Raw genomic sequence first — 12,089 nt, 5'->3', positions numbered from 1 at the left:
ATTTTCATTTATTAACAATAGCAAGAAGAAATAATTCTGCTTAGATGCAGTTACAACTTACTGGAGTTCCATTTCCATTATGGTAATGAATGCTGGGGGCACGGGGGTAAAATCCACACAAATCCACAAACCCCAAACCAACATAACATCCATCCCTTCCAGCACAAAATAAAATAAATTTGTTTAACTAAGATCACTGGAAAAGCTATTTTAATTTTTCAGAAGGGACAGGATACAGAAATGTCTCTCACCTCTGAGTCACTCCTAAACCTCTAGAGTTGGCAAAGTTCAAAAGTGTGCTGGGGGAAAGGAGAACAAATTTGGCATTCACAAAGAACAGTAGAACATTAGGAGGAAGCTTCAGTTTGTTGTGAGAAAAACCACAGTGATATACAATCTGTTTTTAAAGTTAAGATGGGTAATCTGATTTCATGGACAGAAGAGTTCTTGAATTGAGGCCTACAATTAAATTAGAGTCAGCAGTCTCTTCACCACTCCTTCAATTGTTCTTTCATCAGAATATAAGTTTGGTATTTTTAACTAACTCACCTACCTCATTTCAAACTAATTTAATCAGATTGTCAGTTTGATTTTTATGTATTTGGTTTTCTTTGGCACTTGGAAAAAACACTTGGAGAAAGATCATAAAATCACATGCCTCAGGCAGGCAGTATTATCCGATTTCAACACTACCCATGGCCTGGTTGATCTCCAGCTGCAGATTCCTAGGAACTCAGTGCTGCTACAAGCATGAGCAAATGCACTGGCACCCACAGCCGGTGAGTATCAGAGAACAGGAACTGTAGGAGAATTCCAGTTGCTGCTTCCAGATTGGTGACAGGTAACAAGATGTCTGCATGTATTTGTGTGAACGTTGAGAACAAGGGCTACGAAAATCACAAGATTTACAATAAACTTCTAAAACATCTGAGAAAAATCAGTATGCCTAGCCTAGTCAGCAAAGGCCTTGCCCCAACACTCACTAAGTCAATGGAATTCCTAGTAATTGCGCTGACATTTTTAATCAGATCCGCTAAAAGGAGTACAGGGAGCTAATTATGTTATTTCTGAACTAAACTGATCTTAAATAATAATTTAGTAAAAAAGAATGACAGTAAAGTAACCATAGAGATAACATTAAGAAGAACATTAGGGCATTTATGGCAAACTAGCAGAACTCTGTTTCTTCTCAACTACCATTGTTAGTTTTATTTAATCTGCTGCAGGCCTATACGAATGAGATTTCAGCTGAGCTTCCTGGTTATGTCTTGTATTATTAAACAGTGGTTAAAATAATTTCCAAATAAATACAAAATTTTATAACTGTATCTTCTGAAGTTACTAAGATTAGAAAACTAGGCACTCAGTTATGGGTTTCCTTGTCAGAGAGGACTTTACATTATGTTCTGGAATGTATGAAGACGAGTCAGTATATCACAACCTGCTTTCTTCTACACACATACGTACTAAGGCAAAGTAGACTGAAAAAAAGTGAAATAATGCTGGTTAAGTCATACACCATCCAGTCAGGATGATGGAATATTGCATTCCAGTTCCTCCTGCCACTACTGTTCATGTACTTGATGTTAATGACAGCTGCTGAATTAAAAGCCAAACTTCTAAAACTGAAGCCAAAAGAATTTCCTATGAGCCTGGGACCAGAATCCAGACCTTCACAACACTGTGAGAGTTCACAAATGAAACAGGCTGTTATTGCTTTTCTTAGTTAATATACGATAGACATTATGAAAACCATTTTCAACAGCCACTTAGACATCCAGAGCTTTTGCAGCGTATTAACTACGTGCAAGGACCATCTAACACAGGGGTGTCAGCCTCGTTCTCACTGGGGGCCACGTCAGCCTCACGGTTGCCTTCAGAGGGCCAAATGTAATTTTAGGACTGTATAAATGTAGGAGTAGTCCTAAAATTACATTTGGCCCTCTGAAGGCAACCGTGAGGCTGACGTGGCCCCCAGTGAAAACAAGTTTGACATCCCTGATCTAACAAATGAATGTTACTCTGTCCTCCTCCACCTAGTCCCTCCGCTCCAGTCTCTACAGTACAACATTTTGGGAAATAGCTAAATATTTAAGGAATATCAGTTTCGAGCAAGCATAGAATGAGAGCCACTGGCAGAAAAGAAAGCTGCCTCTCCCTCTAACCTTTTTGATTTCTGATTGTCAACAGTTCTCTACATAACTCACAATAAGATACTGATATAATCTTACCATGTATTAATTTAGAAATAGTCATTTACAGCAGCAGATTGAATATGCTTTTCATTTTTCTACCTCCAGATGGCAGAAATGTGACCAATTTAAAGCATAATCTCTCTTTACACGCACACTACACATACAAATGGAGTTTAATTCCATTTTAAAGAATGCTGTTATGTTTTAGGAAAGGATTACATTTGAAAAATATCAAATGGAACTATAGTATTTTAACTGTCTGAAGTTACTTAAAACAGTACCTTCAGAGGTAAAGTGAAAAGTTGCTTTCTTTGAGCTCTTTTAAAAAGCTTGGCATATAAATCTTAATTTTATTTATGTTTAGCTTTTTGGTATTCTGCTACTTAATTCTCTTAGGAGATAGATTTTTGAAAAATAGCAACTTTTCATGCACTGCTCATCATAAACTAATCTTCTTCCTTCCACGTACAATTACATTAAAATATCTATTTAATTCCACACAAAGCACATTACCTACAACAAAACCCACACCAAATTTACACTTAAGCTAACAAGATTTCCTAAACCTGTTACTATTTCACTCAGCTTCCTACTAGCCTACCGTTCTTCTGTATCACATTTTATCATTTAGCATCTGTGGTGATGACTGACGAGCAGAGTAGCAGTCACCATCTGTAAAAAGGGAAGCTTCACAGGCCAAATTCTGAAATGAAGAGCTCCGGGAACAGGCAAATAAGAAAACCTACTTCATGACTGAAGTGCACTAAACGTGTCTCGCTCCCTTCTTTAATGATCACTATATTTTAGAACTGGTTAACCATTCTATTGCCATCAATATACTAAGACTAGAGTTCAGATACTATTTTTTTAAGTGATATTTCAAAAACATGTTGGATGGTAATTAAGCGCTTTGATTTTATTTTCCTTTTTCAATTGATATCTTCTGGTAACAGACCTACATACTAGTGAATGAATAGCTGATTTGCAGTGAAATAGCAAATCTCTGGTCACAGATCATAGAAAAAAAATAGCTGGAAAACAGTCCTGCCAAGAGACAAAACTAACAATTTTTATCTAGCACAGAAAATATTATTTTTTTGACTGTTACCTTTCTCTATTTTAAACTGTCATTGTTAGACTACAGTTCATAAAAGCCTATTTGATTAACTAGCTCATTAAAATGGCTTCCTATAATATAGTACTTTTTATATGAAAAGTCTTTTGTGTTTAGTATACTCAGCAATTAATTCCACTTTGACAGATTTCCACTTAAACTTCATCTTACATCAACATTTATATCTTATGTCTAGTTTTACGTGAAATGGAATATGGGAATGCTCGTTTTCTTTAATGCAAGAAAAAAAAGAAACAGAATTGTATTTTGCATATTTTTAAGTTCCAGGAAGAGACATGTAATTCTAAGTCTCATACCATTAAAACGGCGTAGTTGCTGAGGGAGTAGCACTGAATGGTAGTAATATTTTCATCGGATAGAAGAATGCGACAACCATCAGATTTCCATCCCCCTTGTCCATTCAGTAGATCAAAGTCCCACTGAGCTGCAACAGCATCTGCTCCATGTGCAATGCGCCGCAGTGTCACATTTATAGGAACGTGATGACTGGCTAGGTTTAAATCATCTGTTACAAAAGAAATGCATTTGCACATAAATTTCTCAACATGTAACACATCTGGTGCTAAAAACTTTTTATTAGATATACAATAGTAAAAACAAAGGAGTCGAAAATGTTTCTGATTTTTAAAGATCATTAAAAAGTAGCAATAAAAAAACAAACCTATCTTGGTAAGAATAACCGGTGTTACAACTGTACGACGTTTCCCATCATCAGCCAGATTTGTCGAATTCCCTGTTGCTGGAAAAAGCTTTCCATTGCGAAATGCAATAAGCTGAAGCTTGTAGACAGATTCATCTGCTGGTTTGATTTCTCTTTTTTGCTTTTGGGTGAAAAGGGAAGCTGGCAACTGGATAGAAGCCTCTACAATTGTGTTCTACAAATAAACAGATTTTTAACGTTTTAAAGAGAAAATGAAATTCTTTACAGAGATTAAATTAGCAACTCCAACTGAACAGTGTCAGAGATTAACTATGTATTGTGACAAACCTATTTGACAGTGTTTCCAAGTAATCCATGATAAAATAGTCCAATTGGTTTATTAAAGTCTTGACACTTTCTTTAAAAGAAAAAGCAAGCTAAGAATCTGCAGTTACCTTACTTGTTACAGAGAGTAAAGTTGAAGTTGATAACAGTAAAGTATTTCAAGAGTTTTCCAGATTAAACTACTGGCAACTAGAAGCAGTAACCAAGATAAGCAGACAAAGAAATGCTGTAATTGTGCATTAGTACCATTCAAAATGAAACACTGTATACAAACAGGTTTTAATAACTTGTATATAAATTACGCTAGAGTAGGGAAGCCTGCATGTGATTTCACAGAATTACATAAATATGATTTCAAATATACACCCTGCAGTGATGTTCAGGCAAATGAAGCAATAAAAGCAAATTGGTATGTTGGGGAACGTAACTGAAAAAAAAAAAAATCTATAGAATATGAGGAAGAGTTTCCATTCCATACACACCCACATACATATATATATATATATATATACGTGTGTGTGCGCGCGCGCACACATGCACATGTACATGCAAATCAACTTAACCTTTCAGGTCTATTTTCTACTTCATGCTTAATAACAGTATCACTAAGCAGAGTATTTCAGATATCTAAGGAGACTGGTAATACCTGATTTAATATGTAATGAAGGTGAATATACAGCAAAATAAAGCTAAGCATCATTATGAAGTAGGGAGTATTTCAATTTCCACACTTATGAAAAGATCAGAAAGCATCCTTCAACTTAGGAGGTTTTAATAAAGAAAACCACACCCACTCATTAAAAATGGTGTCCATTAAAAATATATTATAAAATCAAACTTCATTATCCTTTGTGACTTTAATTATCTTTTGTCACAGCCATTCTGGATTACGTAAAAATGCTACTTCAACATTAAAAGTTAATAATATAAGCTTGCTTTCTAAATGATTCATATCTAAGATATTACGACAGTAGTGAAACAATGAGTATCCGACCTTTAGAGCCAGACTTGACAGTGTATTTGAAACGTTGCACTTAAAGCTTAATTGTTTATCTAGATTTCCATCTGGATCTCTTCTCCCATAATCACTGAGTCCTGTACGGTCTGATGTAGCCACTTTCTGAAATACGGTGCATGTCATCCCAGTGAAACCAGCAGCTTTTATTACATAAGCCTCAAGAGCAATATTTGGAGAGTACTGTGATGAAAAAAGTCAAACATTAAATAATTTTACACTTCACAGGAAGAATAATAAATAGTCTTGAATGGATTCTCTGCCTTAATAGAAACCAAACCAAACCAACAAAAAACCACCACCAAAAAAACCCCACCAACACCACCCAGAAAAATGTTTCTGTTTATCTGGCAGGGATAAATCTGTTCAGAGTATTTCTCTTCTCCCTACAGAAATGGTAGGCGTTTTGGATAACGCCAACATCTATTAAGAAAAATAAAAGGCTATTGAAACTCAAGAGCCAGCAAAATGTCTTCTAAATAAATAAATTTGTACTTACGGTAGAATAAACTTGAGCCCCATTTGCAAGCCGATACATAGCAATTTTCTGTAGGCACTGTACAATTCTAGTGCAAGCCTTGGCTTCCCTTTGTGCCATCCACAGAACACGTTCATCAGCTAGCATAATATTACTTGCTATGTCCACCATCACATCACCAAGCTAACAGGGAAAATAAATAAGATTAGTTTATCTTTCAAAGTATTTGTCAAGTAGGATCATTATCAGAAAATACAAAGCAACTTGTCAGCACAAAAAGCGAAAGAAAATTGGCTGTTTCAATCACCACTTGTCACGTTGAGATACTGAAATACTTTGACTGAGACATTCACCTCCATTCAAGAAAAATGTTATGCCAACCTAATTTTTGTCTGTTTACGTTATATTTAGAAAACAGATACAGATATTTCATTAAAAGCAAAGTGTAATACTCCACATTCTACTGTACTATTGAAAAGGACTATTTATAATCAACTTTAAACCTAAAATAAACTATTATATAAATCAACAATAGTACAGTTTGCACGTATGACGGAAGATAATAAGAAAAGAGTAATACAGGCAAAAAATCGCATGCAACCTTCTGCTTTTCTTCCTCTCGCTATGCCTGCCTTTTCTTTGATTGTTTCCTTGCTTGCCTTTAATACTGCATGAACTGTTCCATGTTGCAGGTTATACATGAGAGAGATAGCAAACACCCAGAGGTACCACAGCTGCTTTCAAACCACCAATTACATTGCTGTTAAGTTTATGCTCACACTCCCTGCCCTGCCTTCTGTGTGACGGACAAACCATTAATATAAAGGGAATTCATTTATTTAGGCCACAACTCTGCCAAAATTAATGAGCACCTACATTGACAACGCTGACCTACACCGGATTTTCACAACATTAAAGAAAGTGACAAAAACTGGCCAAAAGTGAAGGTGTGTGTATTTTCTAGCTGACTTGACCGAAATGCAATTCACAGTGCTAAAATTTAGGGACTGGAATTTTCTGCATAAAGAGAGAGAGGGTGGGGTTGGAAAGACATCTCCTTTACTATCCATGCTTCCCAATTTCCTTTCGAAATATTACTAATAAGGAGATAACATAGTAGTTTGTTGTTATTTTTAAAAATCTTTTAACATAAAGGCAAGAACAGGAATATAAAGATATTGACAGTTTTAGGGACAGAAGCTACAATTCAGCAAACATTCACAACAGCTAACACAGAGCCTCAAGCAGCATTTGCAGGCTGCAGCCCTTTTCATTAAATTCTCAAAACCAAATCAAAGTTAAATTACTTGAAGATCTTTATTATGACTTATTACTACTTGGAAAATTCTAAGATGTTTTACACATCAACAAAGGGTGGTTTTACAATAAATTAACAGTATTAAGACCCTAAAGTCACAGTACTCAAGTTGTTTCATACTTTAAAAAATATTACACATTATTCTATCTCCTGCTTATCAAGGTACACACAAGTTTTTCCAACTGTGTTCTAACTTAAGAAAATCTCCTAAGACCCTCCTGAACATTTGCCTTCAGTTTATTTCTTCTGACATGAAAAATTTACTAAATGCTTTTTATCATCTATAGTTTTATCTTTCAGAATAGCCACTGTAACACAAACTAAATAAGATGGTATAAGTGAATACAGTGTCAAGAAAAGGTTTGTAGATTAATACCCTAATAAGAAATAACTAAATCTTAATTATAGGTACTAAAAAATATTAAATGAAATTTCACTCATGATCATTGGATATAACAGCAAATCAAACTTTGACTTAAAATCAAACCAATTAAGATAAAAAAATACATTGTTTAAGATCAAAACTACCTATGAATTTAACTTTAATTTTTTCATATCATCTATTACCTTCAGACACGGCAAAGTAATGCCAGATTGTATCGCTCCACATACAATAAATCACAGTTGAGAAAAGAACATCCTTATAATGTAACAAATCAAGCAGCAATCTAAAACATGGTTCTGTTTTTGACTGGGTACAAAACCAGCCATTTAATGAACTGCTTGAATAATTCCAAAATACACACACACACACAAAAAATTACAAGGCATGATTGTAAAAAGGAGATTTAGCCTTAAAATTCTCCAAGGATTTCTGCAAAGAATTTAGAACCAGCATTTATGGTTTGCTGAGGGTGGACAGGGAAAATTTGTCTGTTTGTTTGTGCGAGTTTATAATTGAGGTGCTGTGGTCTCCAACTTCCCAACATGGACTGTACAGTGAGATCAATATAACCTCTGTTCAGCAGTGAAACAGAGAGTTCCTACCCACTGGTGGGACTATTCAACAACTCACATTTTCCTCCCCAACAATGAGCGTTCTCTAAGATTTTATTTTAATGCCTTATCTTATATCCTGCAAGATATAGGAATACTGAAAACCTTAGAGATACAGCTCAATACTGAATAAAGACAGCCTACCATGGTAGGAGGGGAGAAGATAAGTCTTGTTTTATTCATTATTGAGAGGATCTCTGAGGCTTTCATTATTTGTATTTTTACATAAGAAAAACATCAATGAAAACCTGTGTGACCCACTCCATATTAAATAAAAACAGACTTACTGTACCTATCTCCCTGCTCCAGTGCTGACCAGAGGTGTTACTCACATTACAGGTCCAGTGAATGCTGGATCATCTCAGCACGAATGCAAAGTCTGTGACCATGGGTCAGCAACTTCAGGGACCTACTAAACAAACAAAAACACGGAATAGAAACTGATAATCCACTAACTCAGTGCCTGCATCTAACGTTGAGAAGGTTTCACTGCTCAGAATACTTAAGGACAAACAGACTTCAAAGTGATGGCAAATTATGCAGTTACCTCTTTATATTTTTCAGCAAACCTTCCAAACTTCTCTATCATTTCAGCCACAAAAATAACATCCATCTTATCAGAAAAATTTGCTGCTTCAACAGTGTAAGCCAAGAGCTGTCTTGCTGTTGCCACTGCATTAGTAAGGTTGAGCGGCATCTACATAGAGAACAAACATATGCATTTTGAAGTGAAAATTAAGTACAAGATAGAGGCAATGCTTCAGCAATTAATAAATAAGAATTTTCCCGAAGAAGATAGCAATTCCCACAGGGATCACAGTGTTTTAAGTAGCCAGGGACTACCACCTTATCTGTTAGCAAGAACATTTCCTACAAGCCAGAGAACCAGCATTTCTACCAACAGCCAGAAACTGGGCTCTCTCCTGTTGTCCTAGAAGGGGAAGAGTTGTTGCACCAAGAAAAGGAGCATAAGACAGTACTGTCAAATTCTTACCTTCCTTTATACCAAAGCCTAGGCACGACAACACAAAGCTCCTAAAATATAGCATTTTATAGCAAGAGAAGCCAAAAGAAATTCAAACACATCACTACTGTAGCATTCACTCTTGATTCTGTAATTACAGAAATCATCTGGAATGGAATACATACACACACACCAAAAAAAGAAAAACACAAACACCACAAGATAGGTCGACTCTATGACAAAGTTCATTATTTCATTGCTGAAATGCAACATCAATGTGCCTGAGCTAGCAGAGAACAAAAATGGGACATTTCACATAGTACAGTGGAAAGCTGTGCAAGTGTTATCAGCTCATGTTCAGATGCTGTTTATCCGTGATAATCCAAACTAGAGATGTTCTGTCTCTCCAATTTTGGTGTACAGATATCTAGGCCGCCCGACTGGATTTGCAATGTGCCACATAAGCACAACAACATGTTTGTCCCTGCTGGTCTTAGCACTTGTACATAGATTTGAATGCAATTAATGGAAGATTATTTTTTTTAAAACACAAAGCCATGCATTTAAAGTATAAAGTTCAAAGTCATAATAAGAACTGAACTAAGTAAACTTTCCAATTCAGATATTCTGTATAATTTCTTTAAACTTTTTTCTTTAAACATGAATTTATATTAAAACTATATCTGTACAATACGCAAACAAGAACAGTGTAATATAAATGGTCTTGTATAAATGCTACAAAGGTTTCACTCCATTTTAAACTTAGACCTCTACTTGATTTCAATTGCTTGGCATAGTTCTAATATTCAAAACAGGTCAACTACCTTTGTGTTCAAAGGCTCTAAAGATGTTTCTAATATTACATTTAATATTAATCTCAAAGAGATAATAAAAGCCTGTGCAGAATACTGCTAAAAATTCCAGACCTACTACACACAAAAAGAGGAAGGCTCTAATGAGTAAAATCAAGTCCTAAAGTCAGAACACGCCAAATTCTCCATTTGAGAAAAGAAAATTAATTTGAGATCTCTCTTTCCGTGTAGCATACCTGTGTGCATGTATTTTTAAGCAGATAACAGGAAGTTATCTACCTCACATACGGAAATTCTACTTCTGCTTTTCTGAAGATACCAGTGTGACCCTCACCCCTGCTACACCACTTGGACACGCACAGGTCTCTGGGGCTGGACGGGATCCACCCAAGGGTTCTGAGGGAGCTGGTGGAAGTGCTCACTGCACTGGACAACATCAACCTCAAACCAGAAGTTCAAAGTTTATGGAGTATTTCACATACAAGGGTGGGTACATCACTGCAGAACAGTGCTTGTGAAAGTGTGCATTAACTAGAGACAAGCTTCAAAAGGAGATAGGAGCTGAAAAGGTTTGTTTCACAGCTACACTGAAAATCTAGAATACTCTATTGTATCCTGGTGAGTACTACCAGGTTACAGACACCTAGTTAATACTCACTGCTTTCACTAGTTAAGTCTCATCAGCCTCATCAAGTCCATTAGAGGTTTACAGCAGAGGTAGAGCAGAGTTTTGCTATTCTCTGTGATCATAATGAAAATAGCTGTTCTCCATTACAATCTCAGCCTGCCTTGTTTCTCTATAGCTTGTGGGCAGGACAGGGCATTTAGTTGACAAAAAAAGCCATGACAAGTACCATTCTCTTATACTTCACACAAGTACACCAAAGAATAAAATTTTCCTTGCACTTTCAATTTGAGAGCACTCAAACCAGATATTAAACCAAACTCTTAACATAAACCTACAAGTTCTAGTGTTGTGCTCAGAGGCATGTGTTCATTATAATTCATCTAGACCACCGGTATTACCAGCTTAAAAAAAACCAAAAACGGACTTTTGAGTTTTTATTTTCATTAAAGAATTTGATTTCATAGAAATGCACAAATTACCTGATTGAACATATAAAGAACTCGAGTCACATCATTTGCATACTGGCACCTGGAGTAGTCCTCTTCTGCCCAGTACCCTCCCCTGTCGCACCTGCGCCAGGCTCTTCTCTCATCTTGCGAGTTGCCAGGATATATCCCACTGCCAGCAGAGTAACGCGTACACAGCAGGTATGCTGTGATGCCTGCCAATGTTCTAGGCCACCTGGGGAGCCAAAAGCAAAAAAAAAAAAAATTAGACAAATTTACATGACAAGTAAATAAAAGGATTAAGCACTACAGCATGAAATAAAGAGACACTCAAAACTAAGCATCTCTAAACTATTTAAAGGGCCACCTTGGCTCGCCTGCAGTATTTTCAAGCTGTTCATATTTGTGTATTATTAACAAAATGAGTTCTAATCCTAGCATGCTTTTTTTGAATTCTTTCATGAGGTTGCAGATGGAGAGAAAAAGGTGCTCATAAAATTACTAAAAATTGTTTACAATTTTTTAATAAAAATACCTTGCCTACTTCATGAAAAATTTTGTATTAACACTATAAAACCAGTTAAAAACAGTAGAAAGCCCTGCAAGCTTTCTATTTGTCCTGTTCACATGCATCAGTGTAACTTTCAAATGACTGCATTGGTATCAACAGTAAACTGCAGATATGAACAGAAGACTACTTTTACAGCAATTAATAAACAGTAGCAGTACTACAACCAAACAGAAATAATGGGAAACAAAAGCATTCATGATGTTAAGTAGAAAACAATTCCTTTCACTCAAGGTATGTGGAACTAAGCACTTTTGAAGAAAACTTATTCTCTCAGCTTTCTCCTCTAGGATTTTACTGCATATTGTACCTGTATAAACATATACAGATAAAAATGAAAGAATGAATGAATAAATACAGAAAATTCAAACGCAATACACCTGTCATAGACTGATCATTCACGAGATCAGAACTGATTCAAAGGAAACCATGCCTGAATTAGGCTGCAATGCTGGGAAGAGAGAAGGACAGGGACAAGGAAAGCCATCCAGTCTGCCTGCCCCTGCTTCCAGCCCTCTGTCCTGTTAGGACATGCATAAGCAGTATTTT

The 12,089-nt window shown here is 36.0% G+C and overlaps 1 protein-coding gene across 2 annotated transcripts in view; it reads right to left on the bottom strand.

Annotated features, from left to right (window-relative positions):
• The window catches only part of ADGRA3 (adhesion G protein-coupled receptor A3), a 57,965-nt gene that overhangs the window by 9,957 nt on the left and 35,919 nt on the right, over window positions 1-12,089 (bottom strand). For both annotated transcript variants that reach the window (XM_065633409.1, XM_065633410.1), the window contains 6 exons: window positions 11,006-11,207; window positions 8,670-8,819; window positions 5,830-5,991; window positions 5,310-5,513; window positions 3,992-4,205; window positions 3,627-3,835 (listed from right to left, as the gene is read on the bottom strand). In XM_065633409.1, the coding sequence (XP_065489481.1) occupies window positions 3,627-3,835; window positions 3,992-4,205; window positions 5,310-5,513; window positions 5,830-5,991; window positions 8,670-8,819; window positions 11,006-11,207 (1,141 nt within the window). The remainder of the gene's footprint in view (window positions 1-3,626; window positions 3,836-3,991; window positions 4,206-5,309; window positions 5,514-5,829; window positions 5,992-8,669; window positions 8,820-11,005; window positions 11,208-12,089) is intronic.

The sequence above is a fragment of the Caloenas nicobarica genome, chromosome 4, assembly GCF_036013445.1.
Source record: "Caloenas nicobarica isolate bCalNic1 chromosome 4, bCalNic1.hap1, whole genome shotgun sequence".
NCBI lineage: Eukaryota > Metazoa > Chordata > Aves > Columbiformes > Columbidae > Caloenas > Caloenas nicobarica.
The sequence above is the reverse complement of the archived record's forward strand: the minus strand, read 5'-3'. Positions and strand labels throughout refer to the sequence as shown.